Source organism: Crotalus tigris, unplaced genomic scaffold (genome assembly GCF_016545835.1).
Source record: "Crotalus tigris isolate CLP2741 ecotype Arizona unplaced genomic scaffold, ASM1654583v1 scf7180000017800.2534000, whole genome shotgun sequence".
Taxonomy (NCBI): Eukaryota; Metazoa; Chordata; class Lepidosauria; order Squamata; family Viperidae; genus Crotalus; species Crotalus tigris.
Window position 1 is genome coordinate 1,853,532 of NW_024096645.1, and position 21,879 is coordinate 1,875,410.

General features: G+C 39.1%; 1 protein-coding gene across 9 annotated transcripts in view; it reads right to left on the reverse strand.

The window, feature by feature from the left end:
- The window catches only part of LOC120307664 (serine/threonine-protein kinase PAK 6-like), a 65,395-nt gene extending 43,747 nt beyond the window's left edge, over positions 1-21,648 (reverse strand). Inside the window, exons 1-2 of one of the 9 annotated variants that reach the window (XM_039342644.1) lie at positions 21,577-21,648; positions 2,888-2,956 (exon numbers count right to left, since the gene is read on the reverse strand). Coding sequence is in view for 2 of the 9 variants with exons in the window: in XM_039342638.1 (XP_039198572.1) it covers positions 20,643-20,673 (31 nt within the window). In the remaining 7 variants the exon portion in view is untranslated. Of the gene's footprint in view, positions 1-2,887; positions 2,957-3,266; positions 3,603-3,749; positions 4,307-4,405; positions 4,567-20,642; positions 20,925-20,960; positions 20,980-21,576 lie in introns of those variants that run through there. The other 8 variants (XM_039342646.1, XM_039342642.1, XM_039342645.1 and 5 more) reach the window with 8 other exon arrangements.
- Positions 21,649-21,879: the final 231 nt, after the last annotated feature.

Sequence of the window (21,879 nt, forward strand, 5' to 3'; positions counted from 1 at the left end):
ACTCTTAAATAGTTTTATCTGTACTAGACACAAAAGTTTCCTTTATTATAAGAAAAAAAGTAAATTAACATTTTGATTGCAGTCCTATACTGTAACCTCTTCCAATTTACACTTTCAAGATATTTTGGGAACTCTGGCAACTATACACACTTATTAAGGGGGAGTGATGGCTCAGCAGTTAAAAATGCTGAGCTTGTCAGCTGAAAAGCTGACAGCCAGGCTTCGAGACCCGAGCACAGCATGATGGGGTGAGCTTGCATTACTTGCCCCAGCTTCTGCCCACCTGTAAATGAGAGTAGATAAATAGGTACCACTTTGGTGGGAACGTAATAGTGTTCTGAGTACCTCGGTACATAGTCATGCTGGCCATATGACTATGGAAATGTCTTTGGACAACATTGGCTCGCTTGGCTAAGAAATGGAGATGAGCACTATCCCCTAGAGTCGGACATCACTGGATAGGGAAAGTTTTACCTTTACCTAGACATATTTACAGTATCTGGAATTTGGTGTCATTAGATACAATGGAACTTGTTTCAGAATAGACAAAGCAGTAAGCTACCAGTGCCATAAACATTTCACAAATTCAAGCAACTCTTCAAATTGAAAGTGATGAGCAATGAGTACACTGCAGAAAAACCACGTAATCTTTGCATATGGTTATAGACTGTGTTTTCCCTCCATAAAATCTGAAAAGTCTAAAAGGCTCAATAGATGAACAGATGCTTAACAATTATCTTAAATGCAATTGGGATTCATCAGTAATTTTGTACCCAGGTTTTGTCACAGGTGTTAGTTCATTACAAATTTCATTAGATATATTATTAATAATTTGTGTTAACACAGGGAGTGTTATATTTTTGTGGATTAGTGCTTAGAGTATTAACTTCCTTTCTGGGCAGTTCCACAGACACTGACTCATTATATTGTTAAAGGAAATAACCTTCCAGCCTTAATGAACCTTAACGAAAATGAGATGTGATTAAGTCTAAGGATATCTTTATTTATTACACCTGTAGGCACCCAACTCCACTGTAGCTCTGGATGGCATACAACATGAAACTGTTTAAAATAAACTAATATAAAATGTTACAAAAACAAACATCTGGAAATATAACACAAATTCTACCAGACAAATTATCACAAAAGGTCCATCATCCACTCTAGCTCAAGCCCTGGAGGAAGAGCCAGGTTTTGAAGGCTCACTTAAATATGGGAAGGCATATGAATCTCATGGGGGAGGAGGGACATTGTTCCAGAAGGCAGATTTACATTTCAAGGGCATACGTATGATATAAGGTAAAATGGGGCTACAATTACACCAGCAATCCTGCAAAAATATTTATAGATTTTATCTTTATACACACACACACACACACACACACACACACACACAGAGAGAGAGAGAGAGAGAGAGAGAGAGAGAGAGAGAGAGAGGAAACATCTTCAGATTTAGCACAACTTTCCAAAAGGTATTTCTATGAATACTAAGACTCACAAAAACTTGTAGGATGTTTTGATAGGAAAGAGAAGACAATCTTTACCAAGACAGATTTGTGCAATTTGACATCTTTTTTAGCAAAATAAAGGGGGATTTTAAGGCACACTTTCTACCTGTAAATCACAGAAATTGAACCAAACATAGACTGATAATTGCAATCACACACATATGCTTTGAACTCATTCCCAAATTCTGAAGCATTCTGTAACAACAAAGGGGGGGTGACTAGAGTTATAGTATACTTATGGTAGTATTACCCTACTCTAAAGTGGGCTATAGATCTTCTCTGCACTGTTTAGCTGTTGCCCTTTCTATCATACATATTAAATAATACCTGTTGCACCATATTCATAATCTGTATAAAAAGAGGCCAATTCTCCACTAACATAAAAATCTAGCTGACAGGTGGCCATCCAGCCTCTGCTAAATACATAAAACAAAACAACTCCAAAGACTTCATGCAGCAATCTGTTCTGCTGTAAAGTAGCTATAAACCTTTAAAAAATGTATTCTAAAGTCCACCCCAAATCTTCTCCTTGCCATTTGTACCTGATAAGATCTAGTCTTGTCTCTCTGAGCAATAAACAGCAAATCTGCAGAGACAGAGATATGTACATCACCCTTAATAACATTTCCTCCCCTTTTTTCTCATCCTATCACTTTTTCTCAACCTGCCTACCACTTTGCATCAAACATTATTTGTGTTTAATTTTTCCAACACACAAATAGCATCTTGCAGATCAAGTAGATACACAAATGGTTTTGCATTACACTTATTACATAGCTGGGAATTTAATTACAGGTTGAGGACCATACACATGGTCATAGATACACTCATCTTCCCCACCCAGAGACCTGTTCAGGAGCACTGCTTCCTCGCTGTGGCAAGCAGCAGCCAACCAGTGAAGCACAAGGAAAATAAGAAGGCTGCCTGGAGAGAGGCATCCAAAAAAGCTTTCCTTCCCTCTAACCCACACGTCAAAATCGCAACGTCATGTGACATCGTACGACATATGGGCACTGTTTCCTCATGACACATCCGGCCTGTGGGCCAGCAGTTTGACACCCGTGTTCTAACCAATGAACCTTCTTAAGATTGCCATTTCTTGCTGCTATTAGATAATTAGGAGAGGTGACAGGCATCACCCCCTTTCCATTTTGGTGAGGTCCACCTGAGAGCAGCTGATTTTCAAATACCATTAGCAGTAATCTGTTACTTAACACCTAATCAATGGCTGGTCAGTTAGATGTCAAAAGAAAACAGGCAGAACTTCCAGGAGCTCCAGCCCCAGGGCCTGAAGGAACAGTAGGACCACCTGTAGATCTGCAGGTTGCCAACCTCTCTTGATTCTCTTCAATGCTCACAGTACATTTTGAAGTTCTCACCAGTTTATAGTCTGCTGCTGTCTCTTCACTGTTCAGTCCCAGAGCACACTACTGTAGATCCTTAATAGCCTGGCAAACAAGAATACACAGCAGTCAACAAACATTAGTTAAGCATTCCCACAGAGAACAAGGAACTAAACACACCCACACCCACAATTACCTGTTGGAGTAGAGGAAATAAGTTTGCCTTTCTATTATAGCACTAGACAACATTTGCAATTGCTTGCTAATTTAAAAATAAAACTGGGTCCCTCCTCCCAAAACCCTGCCAATCTAATCATATTGACAATGATTTATTAATACTGTAAATCTGAAATAGGTGTGGTCAGGGATTTCTCCAAAGATTCAAAAGTCCTGGCTAGGCAAATGGTAATAATACCTTGCACATATCCAGAAGACATGTTGCCTACATGCAGCCTGCTTTCTGAAGCATCAGTTGGGCCATCTTTTAACTCCTTCTAGTCTGCAGTGACAGTTCCAGCTGTCCATTTTTCACTGCACAATTTGACAGTATTCAGAGAGAGCCACTCCCTCAGAGAGATGCCTCCTCCCAGGTCTGTTTTTTATCCCCCAGGTCCTCTGCCTCCTACAAGAGTTGAAGCTGGCAAGGCTGAGAGAGGAGATCCAGCCCCCAGAAAAGAAGATGCTAGGGAGGGCAGTTCCAGGGGAGAAGGGAAGAAAGGACTGCTAGCAAATTGCACTCCTGCCATTGAACAAAGCTGATTGGAGGACGGGTTGTTGCTGGGTTACAAGAATGAAGATGGAACGAAGGCCTTCCCCAAGGAAAGACAATCTTTCTCTTCCCCTTCCCACCCCTCAACCCCCAATATAAGCCCTTAAGGGGGAAACAAAAGCTGGGTACCCTGACAAGTAGCTCCCTTCTCCCTGCGAGCCCATTCAGTGCCCGGCTTTAGCCATCCAGAGTGCCAGGAGGTGGTTTATTGTCTGGGCGGGTGGGCTTCAAGTGCAGCTCCGCAGAAAAAGAGTTAAATCAATCCTCGGGAACGGAGACGTTAGTGGAAACGGACAAATCCAGCGCTCGAGAACGGCGGAGACGGCCTCCTCATAAATAAACCGACCAGCCCCGCCGCCCGAGGCTGAGGCTTCAGCTTACCGGCGTCCTAGGGCAGCAGCCCTTTTTGGAAGGGAGTGGGAGTTAAGCGCGTGCCGAGCCGCCGGCGCTCCGCGAGCACGAGAGCTCAAGGGAGCGCGGGAAGCCGGGCGGAGGCCGACCTGACATGTTCGTGCAGAGCTACGTTTCACCTGACCCTCGGAGTTTGACTTCAGGGCGTGGTGCCGCGGCAGCAACAGCCGCCCGGGAAGGCGCAGCTTGGGAATTGCGACAGGCAGACCGCAGCGGAAAGCTGGCGCTGGGGCTTCAGCAGCCTGGAGTCGCCCCTCCGCCCTGAAGTAGAAGGCGGCTTTGGCGAGGGGGGGGGTGTGTGAATCTTAAACTTGCGGCGCAGGGCTGAGCCCGTCTCCCCCCTCCCCCCCCCTGTCGCCTGTTCATTAACTAACCTACGGAAAGAACCGCCTTCTTTCAAACCTGGTGCCTTCCCGAAGTGTTGGACCACAGTGCTCGTCACTCCGGGCTGAAACAGCCAGCGTATGTGGTTGAAGTAGAGGGGGCGCGAAGGCTAGAGGAGACGAGGTTTAGGCGAAGCAGAGCAAAGCTGATCTCAAGGCCAAAAGTTCTTGATAACCCTTCACCTAATTGAGAAGCAGCACTGACTTCCTAATTATGTCTGGCAGAAGCAGCTTGTTCACTTTGTCTAGACAGGCACAATCATACCAAAGAGAATCTCTGTGGAGACTCTCAATCATGCAGGTCATAGTTGTGGTTTTTCCAAAAGGCAGCTGAACTTTCTTGGTGGTTGTTTTTTTCCTGTGAAAACGTTTTACTTCTCATCCAAGAAGCTTCTTCAGTTCAACTTCAACTAAAGAAGCTTTCTTGGATGAGAAGTGAAAACATTTTCAAAGGAAAAAAACAACAACAAGAAAGGCTAGTTGCCTTTTGGAAAAAGCACCTTTTGGGATTATGAAAGAGTGTTATCGGTAATAAGTGTGAGTGTTACAAATATGCAAATAAAATCTACATGAGCCAGTCAAGTCAATAGTACTGTATTCCTACACTGCCCCACAGCTACAAGTGTGCTAAAGCTCACAATATACTAGAAATGCATCTTTTTATGTCAGTCAGCTGGAGAGAGCTGGACATATCTAGAAGATTCTGCTACTGAGGACATTTATAAAATAAAAAATAAGGTCACAGTTTAATGGCTTGCTAAGCTGTTCACAAATAAAAATAGGCTGGGTTTATTTAGAAAGATTAGAAGCAAACAATGAATGTTAAACATCAAGACTCTGTGTATCCAAACAGCTAAGATAAAAAGTGTCATTGTCTCTTTTTGCCTGTGATGCTGAGAATCAAAACATTTTAGTTAAATCAGTCTTTCCCTAGCTTGGCATTCTTCAGATGTGTGAAAATTACAATTCTCAGCCAGAACAATTTTGAGCATTGTTAATTTTAAGGCACCTGAGGAGCACCACATAGGGAAAACTAAATTAAGTCCTCTATTTAAAAAAACAGCAACCACAAAAAACAAAATCTCACTTTTTATCCTTTTTGTTTAAAAATCCAACTTATTTCTCCTCAAGCATTGTTCTTTGTCAAATGATCTTATGAATGCCACCAAAGTCTACCACCATATATACAAGCCACCCAGGATAGAAGGACCAAGAGTTTATGAAGAATTTAAAAAATGGAAAATTCCAAAGATCAAAATAAATTTTAAAAGGCTTTGTATTTTAAGTATATCCCACCACCTGTACAAGGTTACTAGGAAAACTCATTTTGTTATAGTATGATTTACTAAAGTGTGTTTGGTCAACAAAGTAGTGCTAATAGCTCTAGGTATTATATCTTTAATAATTACTGGAATATGAATATAGATTCTCATTCTTTTTAATTTGTAAAGGGAAATAATGAAATGTACTGCGGTGTGGTAGAGGCTAGATTATTCATTCTAATATTTTCCTTGGTGGAGAAATCCTTTTAATCCATAAAGTTGGAATATATCATAGGAACACCTTGCTCCCCCCCAAAGTTGAAATCTGTTCCTTCCAAGAAGTACAAAAGAGGGAAGCTCTTTACATTAAAGAACTATATGCTAATTTATAAGTACAGATGCACATTTAAATATTGCTAATTATTAAATGTCAACAAGTCACGTCTGATTTCAGATGATGAATGGACTGATGCTTAACAATCTGACTTGTTCAGTAATCTCCTTGATCCTGTATAGGCACTTTATTCATTATCATTCCTTTTGATTTCCCTTAATCTTGCCAAGCACAGATTTTTTTTCTAAGCTGCTTAGATCACATGATCAATGCATGTGAGCTACTGCTTATTGAGTATTTCTTTGAACACTTAATCTATTTTGGGGCCTGGATTGATTGGGTCTTGCACTCCATTGTATTTTTAGGAATCATCTCCAGATCTATTATTTAAAAGGGTCTATTGTCTTTGTTCTCAGGGTCCAACTTCATTGGCTGTATTTGTCTTGGAAATATCCATATGCTCCACAATCTTTTTAAAGTTGTCATTGCTTTCTTCCTTAGGATTTATTTCTAATTTTCATTCTGGATCTCATCTCTTCCAATTCTGCTATTCTTATAATTTATTTGTTATATCAGTCAAATAAATATAGAGACAACTTGCAGAAAGTTTCAGAAACACATTCTCTTGTGTTGTCTTCAGTATAGATATATTGTTCAATATTTTCCAGTCTCTAGGGCATAGTCTTGTTCCTCATTTGTTAACAAAGAGCATTTGTTATACTTTAACTGCTGTTTCTCCTTCATCTTGAAACAGTTCAATAGGTCATTTGTGCTTTCCTAATTGCCAGCTAGTCATTCCTGAGTATATTTGATGTCTTCTTCTAAAAAGAGTCCTATAATTCTGTTTACAAAGGGTTTTCACTATAAGCTTTCTAACTTCCTTTAACCACATTTTCCTCTGTTCTGTTGCATATTACCTTTGAATATTCTTATTTCATCCTGTGATTTCTCTATTCTTCCTAAAACCATTTGTTGTTTTTCTTTTTTCGTTCTTTCCCTCTTTTTGCTGACATTCTTCATTGAGATTCTTTGTTTTTGTTTTTTGATTTGCTTGGTATTGAAATTAGTGATTAGTCAATTCCAAGGCTTTCCTTCATTTATTTATTTATTTATTTATTTATTTATTTATTTATTTATTTATTTATTTGTATCACGATAGCTTCTTCTGAAAGCTGTTTGAATTTCTTCCTCTTTGAAATTTCGGAAATACACTGTATTGTTTTCTGCTGCAATTTTTATAATATCTACTATCTCTTCCTATAGCACCTCAGGATAAATATATGAAATCTGTTCCTTTCAATGATCCTATATTCTTACTGTAGGTCCTCTTGGTTAAATCCTGCTGGTATAACATGTTGCAATCCTTGTCACTGTCTCCTTAATGCCTCCTTAAATTTGTATTTTTCCAGAGCCCAATACTGTGTATTTAGGAAAAAGGGCAATTCATTTAAGAGCAGCTAATAGGTATAGATACACCAATGTCATATGAAGCATCCTTGCCTCCTTCAAATCCAAATGCTAACTATCTCAACTATTAATGCCTCTTGCATTATTTCATTTCCCAAGTCTTCTTGTAATTCTAAATTCCTTCATTTTATCAGTGTCTGCATTCCAATTGCCCATCAGTAGCATTGCATTCTTCCCCGACAGCTCTGAAGTAGGTAGATATCCTTGTATACTGTAACTCTGATGTTCAATGGATATCCATTCTAAGAATATGCTCATATAGGTTTATTGGCTATAGCCAATGGCAAACTTGGCTATAGACCAAATGTCCTTCTTGCTACTTTATTCCCTTGTATAGAACTATATTCTGAGATAGACAGAAATCTATCCATTTATTTCATTCATTCTGAATATTCATCATTCTAAGGTAGCTTTTATCTTTATCTCACAATAAAGGTTGGACTGAAAGTGAATGAGTGACTGACCAAAAGTTAATCAGTACGTTTTCCCAGCCCTAGTTCAGTTTATTAACCACTATATCACACTAATCCGATTTAAACTGACCATTTCATCCACTTTTTTTCTTCCTAATGTTTCTTTTTGTGAGTGCAAGTTCTGCTTTTTTTTATTCACTAAGTGTTGATCCATTGGTTGTGACAGCTTGTTACCCAACCAGTTTGTTATCCAAGCATGATGTCATGAGCTGAGAGTGAGTGGTCAGGCTTTCATGCCTAAGGCAGAACTAAACTTCACAGGCTTCTAAGCTGGTGCCATAACCACTAGACCAGGGGTGTCAAACTCGCAACATCATGTGATGTGTCGTGACATATCACTTTTTTGCCATTGCCGGCAATGGGGTGGGCATGGTTTTATTATGATGCATCCGGCCCATGGGCCGGCAGTTTGACACCTGCACTAGACCAAACTAATTCTCAAACCAAAGTGGCTCTTTCATCCACTGACATTTGCTTATTCCCAAAACATTCAATATAGTAACTTTTATTTCCTCTTCAATATTTCAACTTTTCCTTGTTTCATGCTTCTCGTGTTTTCTGCTCCAATTTTTCTGGATTCTATTCACCTTCTGCCTTGCCTGTCAAATAACTACTGTACAAACATTGTACTGATCCTCACAACAACACATGGTAAGGTGGGAACAGTGATTTCTAGTGCAGATAGAAACCACAGATTCTCAAAATGCGTTACACAGCAGACATACCTTAGAAACAATTAAATGATTATTCTGAATGATGAGTGGGCAGTAGGTTGGGTCTTAACTCATAAGCAATGCCATGCTGATTGACCATTCAGAGCATCTGCTATTCTCCCTCCTTGTGGTAGAGTTTTCTTGTTTTTTTCATAGAAACATTACATTGTAAATCTTCAGCGACTTCCATCTACAGAAATGGGCTTTGGAGAAAAATGACAAAACTTGTGAGGTGTAAGAACAGAACACCCCTTCAGAAAAAAATGTTGAAAAAGTTTCTATTAGAATAGCTTGCAAAAAAAAAAAAAAAACACAGAATGCCATATATATTTTTTCTGTGCCCTAATTTTGGTGAAGCAGAGGAGGGGCAGAAAACAATTCCAAGGCTTGCAATCAAAGCTATCCAAGTATTTGGCAATGTTTTCTGTTACTAATATTGTCCCATCTTGGTCAAAAGCCAGTTCTATGTCATATTTCAATGTGTTGCTAAAATAAATAGGCAATTGGGTGGTTGAATTAGCACAAAAATAAGTCATTCACTGAATTGTTCTAACTTGTATAATCCATCTCTTAGTGTGCTGGTGTCAACAATTTCTTCTTATTACTTGCCTCAGACTTTCTTTACCAATGGAGACTGCAAGGAATATTCCAAAATATAATAGTAGGCTTTTTTCATAGTGCCATGCTTTTATAGCACCAATTTACTGTTCAGTAAATCCAATTGTTCACTAAATCTGGACTTAGGTTATTGATATAATATATGTCATTTACATAATTTTAACATATGTTAATTATGTTTCTATATCATATATATGAATGTGAATGTGGATCAAAATTCAGTTTATATAACTAATGCAAATCATGTAAATCCCATCAACTGTCTGGACTGTTTCGGAGACAACAAACATTACACATTGTCTTGATATGAAGTCCAAAATAAAATATTGTGTATTCCATCAAAAGGTAAAAATATGGGGACTTGGGGAAGAAATGGTGGCCTGAAAAGGAAATCGGCTGCAAAAAGTGAGATGAATAGTCTAGCTTTTTGATAATTCCTTTGTAGACAAGAAGAGGACTTGAGATCACCCACAAGTGCTCCAGACAGTTGCTCCTTAAAAGGAGACTGCAAGAAAGGAGTTTTCAGTGGGTTTAGAGCTCTGCACTCAGCAACTTTGAAAGGACGTTAGGTTTGTATACTTCTTCCTCACTCACTTTTGGAAATTGCTTGTTAACTGCTTTTTGACTATTAGGAACTTTTGGATCAAGGTATTCTACAGCATTGGTGAGTTTCCATCAAACTTTAGTGAAAGATGTTTTAAATATAGGTTTAAGGGCTTAAAAGCATTTTAATAAACAGCAAAAGTTTATAAATTAGATTTTAGAAAGTTACAGATTAAACATCCAAATAAAAATGAAATAAAATTTTGGAATTATACAAAAAATCCTTCCCATTTGAAAATAGCAATAGCACTCTCTGAATGATTTATAGTATCAGCATATTGCTTCTAACAATCTGGGTCCTCATTTTACCAACCTTGGAAGGATGGAAGGCTGAGTCAACCTTCGATCAGAATCAAACTCCAGGCTGTGGGCAGTCAGCCTGCAATACTGCATTCTAACCACTGCATCACCCTGGCTCCTTGTTTTGAATTGTTTAAAAAATATTAAGACTTTAAAAATTGGACACTAGAGGGAACTAAAAGAAACCAAAGCAGATTCTTAAAGGAGAAGAACACTCAAAATTGATTCACAAATATAAAATGAAGCAAAATATTTGAGCATTAGACATATTGAACAATGACCCAGAAATTAATTATAAATAGACTGTTTAAAAGATGTTATGGAAGAAGAACATATTTTACTTGACAAGATTGAAACTGATTTGAAAATGATTTTAAAAGTACATGCTACAAGAAATATGGAAAAATATGTTATATTGGGCATACAAAGGAAACCAACTGAAATTTTAATAATTAAAAGGATGATGCAAATAGCAAATCAAAATGTACCTGAATAATTTTCCCAAATTGGATTTAGAAAAGATACTTGGTAAAGCTTTGAAGAATTTTGTGAGAAGGAAGAAAGAAAAAATGAAATCAAGTCCTAAAGGCATTGTTTGAAGGGATCAAAGATCAAGCTTGTTAATATAAAGCTGGTTTATTTAATCAAGGTTAAAATAGATGTGTTATCTCTGGTAAACCTTAATGGATTTCTGCTGACATCAGGCCTGAAATGATGAGATTTTAAGGATTTGTTTATAGATAAGAGATGGGATATGGGAAGAAGAGATATTTGTTGTATTTTTTTAAGTGAAGGTGATAAGTTACTAAAATTGTTTATACTTAATTGTGATAAATCGGGAGTTATTTATATATTCATTTCCGCTATAGGTTTGCTTTTTCTCTCTTTTCTTTTTTTCTGTTTTCTACATCTTCTATTTTTTCTTCTTCTTCTTTTAAGTTTGCACTAGTTCCTATTGTTCTAACTGTAATTTTTAATACAATTACTATAAAAATCAAAGTTACAAGTACAAATTAAAGAATACCAACAAAATACATACTAAAACCATCCAGCAATTAGAAACCTGGCAAATGAAAGATGTCTTTACAGACTCTTCTAATGCTAAGAAAGTCGAGGCAAATAAAACTTCTGAAAAGGTGCAATTCATAGCTTGGGAGCAACGCGGAATAAGAACCTATTTCATGTACAGTACCAGAAATGTGAACCTCTTGAGAGCAGACATATATTCAGGAGGGTCACGTCTCCTAATCTTCACCAGACAAGTTCATACCAGGAAATGTGGTTCCTTAGGTAATCAGGAAGTAAACTGTGTAGGGAAATAATGGTCATTTCCCAACACCTTAAATTTGCTAAACCAATTGATCCTAGAACTCTCTTAATCCGTTTACAATTTAACTTGGAGTATGGACAAGACTGCAGCTATATTTTATTTGTTTCATTAATTTTATTTATACATGGCCTTAATTATTCAATTCTTAGTAGTTTATAGAATATAAAAGTTTGAACCATCCATGGTATATATGAAATAAAAAGTATAAAAGCATGAACAAGCTCACAGATCTAAGCACCAATTCAATACCATCACCCATACCAGTGATGGCGAACCTTTTAGAGACCGAGTGCCCAAACTGCAACCCAAAACCCACTTATTTATCGCTGGGTGCCAGATGGGCGTGACCCACTGGGTGGGCATGGCTGTGGTGGTCATGGCAGATTGGGTGGGTGTGGCCATGGTGGGCGTGGCCAGCTCGATATTGTTCATGGGGAGGGACGCCTGTGGGGGTTGGGCAAGGTTGGGGGAGATCCAGGGAGGTCTCTGGCAGATGGGGCGATGGGCAGGAGGCTCGCAAGGCAAGGGGAGGCAGGGCAGGGGTGCCATTGTCACAAGGCAAGGCAAATTAGGGCCTGGGGCGGCTGCTGCCTGACACCATCGACCCCTGCACACAGAGGCCAGCGAGCGCATGGGTGCTGGGATGCATCCGGCCATGTGGAAACCTCGGTGAGTTAGCCAGCGGCTGGTTGAAGAGGGACAGTTGCCCTCTCCGGGGCATGGCGCGTGTGCCCACAGAGAGGGCTCTGAGTCCGCCTCTGGCACGCGTGCCATAGGTTCGCCACCACTGACCAATACCATACTATTGTACAATGATTCATTCATGTGTATGTTCTTTATTTTCAGTAAATATTTTAATAAAGTAATTTTCAATAAATGAATAAACAACTGTAAATTGCCCAGAGTTGCTGGGAGCTATATGGTGTCAGACGCTGCGAGGCCTCACCAACCGGACGGGTGGAGTCGCTGCCTGCTTACCGCTCCAGTGAGGCCCCATTCTCTGTGCTGCTGCCCTACGTCTCCCAGCGCCATTTTGGCCGACTGCCGTCCTGTAGCGCTGACATCATTGGGAGGTGCCGTTGACATCATCAGAGGGCGCCCAGCTCCATTTGCTGCTCTTCGGGCTTTGAGCCTAGCTTGGACTATGGACATCCTAGCCTTGCCAGGTCCGACAGCATTTTGGAGGACTGCAAGGCCAGGCGGCAGGGGGAAGGGAGTGATATTGCCTGAGCTACTGGCAAACGGCCTTGCATGGCCGAGGGTGTATTAGCAGAGGGGGAGGAGGCACAAGGGTGCAGTGGTAGGCAGGGTTGGGGCTAGGCACTCAACGGGTGCTTCCTTATAACACCACCCTAATCGTGGCTTGTTGAGTCAGGGCTGGGCCAGGTAAGGGTGGGGTCTGGTGTGGGTGGGGTGTGCTTGTTGTATATAAGGCACTGGGAGCAAGCCATTCCCAGTGCTAACTTTGTTTCCATATAGCGAATAAAGCTGTTGGTTGTTTAACATTCCTGGTTTTTGGCTTTCATTGGAGCTCAAGCAGGACAGCTTAATATATGGCATATAAATTTAAGAAATCATTATTATTAAAGTAGCAATAGCAATAGTACTTAGATTTATATACCCTTCATAGTGCTTTATAGCCTTCTCTAAGCGGTTTACAGAGTCAGCATATTGCCCCCAACAATGGCATGGAGGAGGATGGAGGGCTGAATCAACCTTGAGCCGGTCAGAATCAAACTCCTGACACTGAGCAGTGAGGTAGCCTGCAATACTGCATTCTAACCACTGTTCCACTAAGGCTTATTATTAAAGTAATACATTTTGAATTGAATTTGGCCTTTGAGTACATATACAACAAAGGTTTAGAATATTAAAGTGATGAGCTGATTAAATTCCCCCTTTCCATTTGCATCTCTCTGGTATGTTTGGATCTGTTAAGAGAAGGGAGGGGCTGGTGCATTCTTGGGACTCTTCATCACTTGCACATAACCATATGCTCAATAGTGCTTTTTATTTATTTTAATTTTTTTTTTGTATTCTGTTCCCGTCATGTTGCCTTCATCTCACCCCCAGCCTTTGGGTAAGAGAAACAGCCTTAAGCGATTCATAAGTGTGTTATTGTTAAAGTGGTATTTCCCCCTTTTCCAACAGTATCCAAGGGCAGCTTCAATGTGTATGAAGTCTGATAGGGTTTGTCTCCCATTGCCTTGGAAGGAAGTCAGATGATTCTGTGATAGAGACAATAGAACCAGGATAAGGACTGGCAATGCAGAGAGCAGATTTCCTGTTGCAATAGTTTTTTGTTGACTCAAGAATGGGTGGACAGCATGTCAGTTCAGCAGTGGGGAAAAGCCCTTGGTGTGTACACTGGGGAATATGAGGGAGGGAAAGGGGAACTCTACAGGCCTAAGCAAAAGTTCTGTCACAAAATTCTGGATTTAGTAGATTACACGGTGCTTTTTTGCATGCTTTATTTATGAAAATATATATATATTTGCGAGACCGCAAATATATTTGCGAGACCGCCTACTACCTCATAGTTCCCTACGTCCGGTTAGATCCCACAGGCTGGGCCTCCTTCAGGCCCCGTCGGCCAAGCAGTTCCATTTGGCAGGGCCGCGGAGGAGGGCCTTCTCTGTGATGGCGCCCACGCTTTGGAATCAGCTCCCCCCGGAGATTAGGACCGCTCCCACCCTGTTGGTCTTCCGTAAACTACTTAAGACCTGGCTTTTCCGGCAGGCCTGAGGTTTATAAAACCTAACCCCTGGATGATTGTTTTTGTATTGTTGTTTTGTTATGTTTTATGTGTTTTTTATTGTTAGCCGCCCAGAGTCCTTCGGGAGTGGGGCGGCTTATAAATTTTAAAAATAAATAAAAATAAAATATAGTTACAAACAAATGTACAGCCTTAATTTGAGAAAAAGGAGAGTAACCATATGATTCATGAAGAGAGTTTGAGAGCTCTTATACATCCCTCCTTAACACTGGAAACAACTCACTAATCCAATATTATCACTTGCTGGTATCCATGTTAGAGATACTGTATAGAACTGGCTTTGCATATTATGACAGAAGAGCCTGTTATGACTGTCCTTAAGCAAATGCAAACTTTAAAAGTTTTTTTCTCACACATATAGAGCCTAGATTATCAAAGGAGCCATTTATTCAAATTACATATTTGAATTATTCCAAATCTTTAAATTAATCCATAACTCCATACTCTATATTCCAGTGATGATTACTGTATAGATGAATTACACTGTTTTTGTTATTTCTCAACTTTAAAAAGTAGAAAATCAAAATAAGAACATGGCTGTTATAAAGGATTCCTAAGAAATTAATTCTACTTAATAAGATAGAATCCCTTGGGAAAATTTAGCCTATAGTAATTAAAATGCCATGCATAAATTATTAAATACAGCCTCTGATTTAACCTTAAAACATGCATCACAATTTCATCCAATTTTAACAAGTGATTTTATCATAAGCAAAGTATTCAAGATTTTATTATGAATATTTTGCCTATATTATAATCACGTTAAAAATTGATGAAAAAGAAATATAAAACACCTTATTAAAATTGTAATTAACCTGCTAATTTAAAGGCTAAGAAAATATGTGCTTATCTCCCCCCAATAGTGTTGTAAATTATGCTTAGATTGGGGGCATAGTTCATCATGGGTTGTCATGTACAGTTGTTGACTTAGATGTGCAAAATAGCCATTTCCAAATTACTAGTCTTTCTCATCACCTAATGTCAGATCAAAAATAAATTGTTAAATGGCGACAGCTTGTACCTTAATATGAGAGTAACCAAATAACAAATGCTGAAATGAGAGCCTGTAGAAGTAAAATTGCTCCTCAAGCTCTTCCAATTTTTCAAAGGGAGTTGATATTTGCACATGTGCTGACAATTACTGGGAGCTGATAACTATTTTTTCTTTTTCTTCAGGCAGAATGAGAAAGCAACCTGCTGCAGCAGATTTGGGTATCATAAAAAGACATCACAATATTGGTCATTGCTGGATTAGATCCAGATTCATTCATAGACTCAATGTAACCTTTGCACTGAAAGTTATTAATTGCTGCTACAAACTCTAAGCAAGGACTTAGAGGACATTTTTACTTAGAAGGAAGGAAAGAGTTGCTTGTGGAATTCTCCATCTTAGGTCCTTTAAAAGCATACTTAGTCTTGAATATTTGGCATCTTAGCTATGGGTGTGTTTGCATTACATATGACAAGAAAACTGCTGCAGTGATTTTCTACTTCTCCTCCCCAACAGGTATTTCAGCTCAGAGTACAAGCAGTCCTTGACTTACAACCATAATGGAGCCCAAAATTTCTGTTGCTAAGCAAGACATTTGTTAAGTAAGTTTTGCCGCATTTTATGACCTTTCTTGCCACATTTGTTAAGTGAATCACTGCAGTTGTTAAATCAGTAACATGGTTGTTAAGTAAATCTGGTTTCCCCATTGACTTTGCTTGTCAAAAGGTCACAAAAGGTGATCACATGACCCCAGGATGCTGCAACCATCATAAATATGAGTCAGTTGCCAAGTGGCCGAATTTTGATCATGTGACCATGGGGATGCTGCAATGGTTGTAAGTTTGAAAAATGGTCATAAGGCAGTTTTTCAGTGCCATTGTGACTTCGAATGGTCACTAAATGAACCATTGTAAGTTGAGGATTACCTGTAGTAGATGTGCTGTTGCCTGGTTTTATATCTAGATCTAGGAACATGGAAAAAACACTCATTAACTCTGCTACCCTGATGTGAATTTGTATGCCATGGTTTCAGCCAGCTAACCTAAAAAAAAAAAAAAGTAATGAATTTGGCTTGTGATTACAGTTTGGTGTAGTGGTTAAAGCATCAGGCTTAAAATGGGGAGACTGTGTTCTAGTCCTGTCTTCTACCTGAAAACAGCTGGGCGACTCTGGGCCAGTCACTTTCTTTTGTGCCTAGAAAGGAAGAAATGGCAAACCACTTATGAAATTGTGCCAAGAAAACTGCAGGGAGCTGTCTTCAGGACAGCTGACTTGAAGACATACATATAGTGGCTGATGGCTGAAGTTCTAACTCATTCAACACATTCATGGACCATTACAGTAGTTAGGCTAGCAACATATCCCATTTTATTGCTTGCATACACTCAGCATAAAGTGACACACACTGTTTGTTCCATTTAAATAGTATACTTTAATGTAAACTTTAAACTCAAAAAGTGCAGGATATGAAAAGGCTTAGAGACTCCTGTGTTCCATATGAAGAGAGAGAGCCTTTATTTAGGGTCCAGGTCATTTAGAGCTTAAAGGCAAGTACTTAAAAATAACAAGAAATCTAATCTAGGTGATAAAATAAACAATGATTAACCTAGTGTAGGTAATGCCAAAGATGACTAAGCACAAAGCTGCTGACAACAAAAATAATTTAATAGTTTCTGAGTATAAACAAAATCCAGTTTTGTGCTTTACTTACCTTCAGTTACGTGTAATATAATTAATGCTTCCAAAGATTTACCCATAAACATTATTATAAAGGAGAATAGGGATTACCTTTTGAACTAATGGTTTTCAAGACATTTGTGACAGAAGAGACCTCTGCTTAACTTTGTAGGAGTAGAGAGTTACAGCAGTGGTGGGAGAAGGAAAAATCTGATAACTGCATAGATAATAGGAATTTGGTTGGGCTTGTTAGGAGCTACTAGTAGAAAATTAAATCCTTCTCAACCATGTCTTACTTCGGTACACATATCCTGATACTTATGCTATGGCTGGTGCATACATTTGATATCACCAAGGCAAGAACCTATCTCAGAATATCTGTTACTGAAAACCATACAGGTGCCTTGACTTCCAGTTCTAAGGTTTTCTACAACCAGATTGTTCCTGTCACTTTAAGCATCCTATGACTATGGCTCCTATGAGACTTGATTATTCTTTCCCACTGTTTCCTCCACTACAATACTTTCTTTGCCCGTCTGTTTAAGCTGTCAAAAACTATACTTCTGCTTGTTGCATGAGTTGGTTTTGTGTTTTAAGGAATTTTTAAAGACATGATGAAATTCTCTTAAGCAACTTTATTGGGCATTTTCAAAATATGGGTATTATATAATAAGATTATGAAATATCCTACATTGGCGTCCTTGAAGACCTAGAATAAATTACTAGTCTGTCACTGGCTGAGCCATTCCAGAGAGAGATAATAAAGTTGGGCTGAGTGCCCTGAACACTGAAAAACTCTGGGATCTCTTAATTTGACATCATAATAAAACTGGGAAGAGCAAGTTAGAAGACTGGGAAGAGCAAGTTAGTGTAGGACAGGGGTGTCAAACTGCCAGCTTGCGGGCTGGTTGCATCATGCGGAGGCCGTACCTACCCCAGCTGGCAATGCAAAAAAAGTTGTGATATGTCGCATCATGTGACGCAGCGAGTTTGACACCTGTGGTGTAGGAGGATTTTGATTCTAGCAATGGAATTGCCTTATGGCAGGGGTCTTCAAACTTGGCCCTTTTATGACTTGTGGACTTCAACTCCCAGAATTCCTCAGCCAGGTTTGAAGACCCCTGCATACTTATGGCCTCCCTGGAACCAGATTACAGATAGTCCTCGATTTACAACCACAACTGAGATAAGAAATTATGTTGCTAAGCAAGACAGTTGTTATATGAGTCACACCCACCTTTTTTGCCTTGGTTGTTTAGATAATCACTGCAGTTAAATGAATCATATAGTTATTAAGCAAATGCAGCTTCACCCATTGACTCTGCTTGTAAGTCAAGGACTACCTATATCTTAACACTTCCCTCTTGTTTGACAGTTTAGGACAATCCTAGTCTTGTAGCTTTGGTGGAAACCCTCTAATAAAGTTAATAGTTCGATGGAAAAACAAATCACCACTGAACATTTGACCCATTTTATCAAAATTCAAGAATTTATATTCCCTGAATTTCATTTAAACTTTAAACTTTCTTGCTGTTTCTGTCAGTTACAAACTCACCTTACTGTTAAATTCATGTGTGTACCTGTTTTTTACACCTTCTCCTGAATGTTGTTATTCATGGCTCCTTCAGGAGATGTTGCCCTTACACATTCCTTGATATGAAGGACTTTTAATAATCCATGCTCTCATTTCCTGTATTTCACTAGTACTGGTAACTTCCTGTAATCTCTAATTTCCTGTATTTCACCAGCACCTAATATTGATAGTGCCAGTAACTGACAGGCACTATCAACATTAATTAAAACATATCTGCATTTTTTCATCAACAGTTTGTGTCCATGAGGAATATTAACACTATTAATTGGCCAGCTCTCTTTAATTAAGGAAAGAATCCTATTACATTGGCCAGAGACATAAACAGAGAAAGTGCTGAAATACAGAAAGGAAACAAAAAAAGTTTAATATGTATGCTAGACATGTTTGGTTATTTAATATTTTGAGTTACTTTTTTAATTTCCAACTGCAAAACTGGGGATGGAGACTTTATATGCATGTAATAGTTATGCCATGAGAATTTCAAGAACATCTTTTGATTTTCTGCATAAGAAGTTGTACCACCAGAATTTCCTATTCTGTATATTTATTTATTTTTTTAAAAAAGGAGCTGGCTAGCCATTCTGATTCTGCTTGTCTTCTCAGGTACTTTGGGCTTTTGAGATCCCTCAGCTTCATTGGATTACAGATCTAATGTAATGTATAAGGTTAAGGGAGCGGTAATCCAGCAAATTGGAAACTGCTGCTCATGAAATTTCATCATGATACAAAACTCATTTGTAGTCCAATGCAATTTATTTAAAATTTACCTTAAAAAAACACAACTGAAAACCAATTGAAAAGAATGATTAGGAGCAACATATTCCAATATTTGAGGGCCTGCCACAAAGAAGAGAGAGGCCACCTATTCTCCAAAGCATCAGAAGGCAAGGCAAGAAGCTATGGATGGAAACTAATCAAAGAGAGAAGCAGTCTAGAACTAAAGAGAAATGTCCTGACAGTAAGAACAATTAACCAGTGGAACGACTTGCCTCCAGAAATTGTGGCGCTCCATCAATGGAGGGGCTTTTAAGAAAAGACTGAACAGCCATTTTTCTGAAATGGTATAGGGTCTCCTGCTTGAGCAGGGGATTGGACTAGAAGACCTCCAAGGTCTTTTCCAACTCGGTCTAAATTCTGGAATGCTTTGGTACATGGATATGTATTGTGTGGTTTTGTTATAGTACAAAACCACACAAATTAGATACTTGTCTCCTTTTCCTTTGTCCTGATGATTTGAAAAATACTTTTAACATCTGAAAGTGTGCTACTGGATATACAGGGCAGGTAAAATTGGACGGAATTTCTATTTCTAATTATTCCTAAGGCTGTAAAGAGATATTGTATACGAATAAGAGATCTTGATTTCCACTTGATAAAAAAACTATTCATGCTATCTATAAAAACTTCATACAGGACTATTATATATCTGAATCTGACAGCTAGTTTTCACACTATCACAATATTTTATGCATATAGGGCAAACCACCCAGGCGTTTTTCATTGAGGAAGAGTCTAATTTTGCAATATATTTTATATAAATATACATTTCAGAATAGTTCAAACTGAGTAACATATTCACATGGAAGATGACAATATAGCTCTCAACTTTTCATTTTTCAAATACTAACACTATTAGACTTCAAAATTCAATGCACAAATTAGTAAAGGTGTTAGTTCGATTCTAAATAAGTCCCAAATCAGCTAAGATCAATGTCTGCCAGATGCAGACTAATACATAGGAAACAAGAAATAAATAATTTTATGAAGCTACTTGTGTTCAGGATATAAATTCTTAGGGATCTGTCCAATTTGCACACCTACCTGCAGTAAACAAACTATTTTTTTAATCTGGCAAGAACTTAATTAAGAAACCCAATTAAAGAAATATATTAATCGAAGAACTGAGAGAGGGAGAGTTTAAAATAGATACTGAGATTTCAGTGTATATACTAATAGCCGAAGGTATGTTAGCAAAAAGAATCCCTTGTTTCAATAAAATCATTATGGAGAAATACATGTTTAACTATTTAGTCAAATCATAATATGTAAAAGCTTCAGAATCGGCCAAATTCGCATTCACAATCACTCACCATTTACTTCTTTGATGTACAAAATCAACATGCTCCATTCCGTGTTTTTTTCAAACTTAGCTAATTAAAGATGCGCGGACTCCAATTCCCAATACCGGTAGTACCCACAGCCATGGAATTCTGTTAATTGAGCTTTACACATCTTCAAGTCGCCAAGTCTGAAAAACGCTGCCCTGTTTCCACCCGTTTGTGATTCCATATATCTAGATACTTCCCAAGTTCCCATCCACGTTTGAGGTTAAGGTGTTTGCTCAAAAAATCATCCCTATTCCCATTTGGTTAAAGTAACGCCAGGTTTTCTGGCATTAAAAGCCTTACCTTTTCCCTCCACTCGTTGGAAGTTATAAACTGGGGGGGGGGGAAATGCGGCTCCCATTGGCTAATTCAAACCCTTAATCTGAAGAGGAAGTGTGAGAGCACCGTCCTCATGCTTCTGGAATGCTCGCAGGTTAGTTTATTCCAACCCTTATTTTGTCTTTCTCTATCTCACACACAATCCCCAACGAAATTAAAAGCCGAAATAACAGCGCTTGTGTGTGTGTGTGTGTGTGTGTGTGTGTGTGTGTGTGTGAGAGAGAGAGAGAGAGAGAGAGAGAGAGAGAGAGAGAGAGAGAGACTAAATCGCAATAGGAGCAATCAAGACGGCACGCGAGGCGTCCGGCTTCCCACAACTCTCTTTATTAGCTGAAGTGGCTTGTATAACATGAAGGGGGTGGACCGACACGCAGGAATTTGGAATAGAAGCCCGCCCCCCACCCGCCCCCCACTCGGAGCAGCCAAAGCAAGAGCTCCCCAAAGGTAACAGAACTGCTTTACTGCAGGTCGAAGAAGCACACAGGTCGAAGTACAGACAGGTCTAGGTATAGGCAGGTGAGGGGATGGGTCTAAATCCAGAAATCAGCTAAGCTGATCGTGGAAAAAAACGGGGTCTTACCTTTTAGAGAGAAGACGACCTGCTTCTGAGCTGCTCGGCTGGGTTCCTCCTCCCGGGGACTTGCAAGCTCCTGCTTGTTTTAAGAGGAGGGAAACATCCTTTGCTTCAGGCAAAAATTCTCCAGGATTTCATCTCCTGAGCTTTGAAAACACTCTAGTTCAGCTTTATTCCCCAGCTCATGCATCCCTGAGCATCCTTCTCCGCTGCAGCTGCTTCCTACCAGATTCCCTTGTGCCAACTAGCCAGCTGCGGTGTGGAGGCATTATGAAAATGCCAGACGCCCCCTCGCCCAGGCATGTGGTG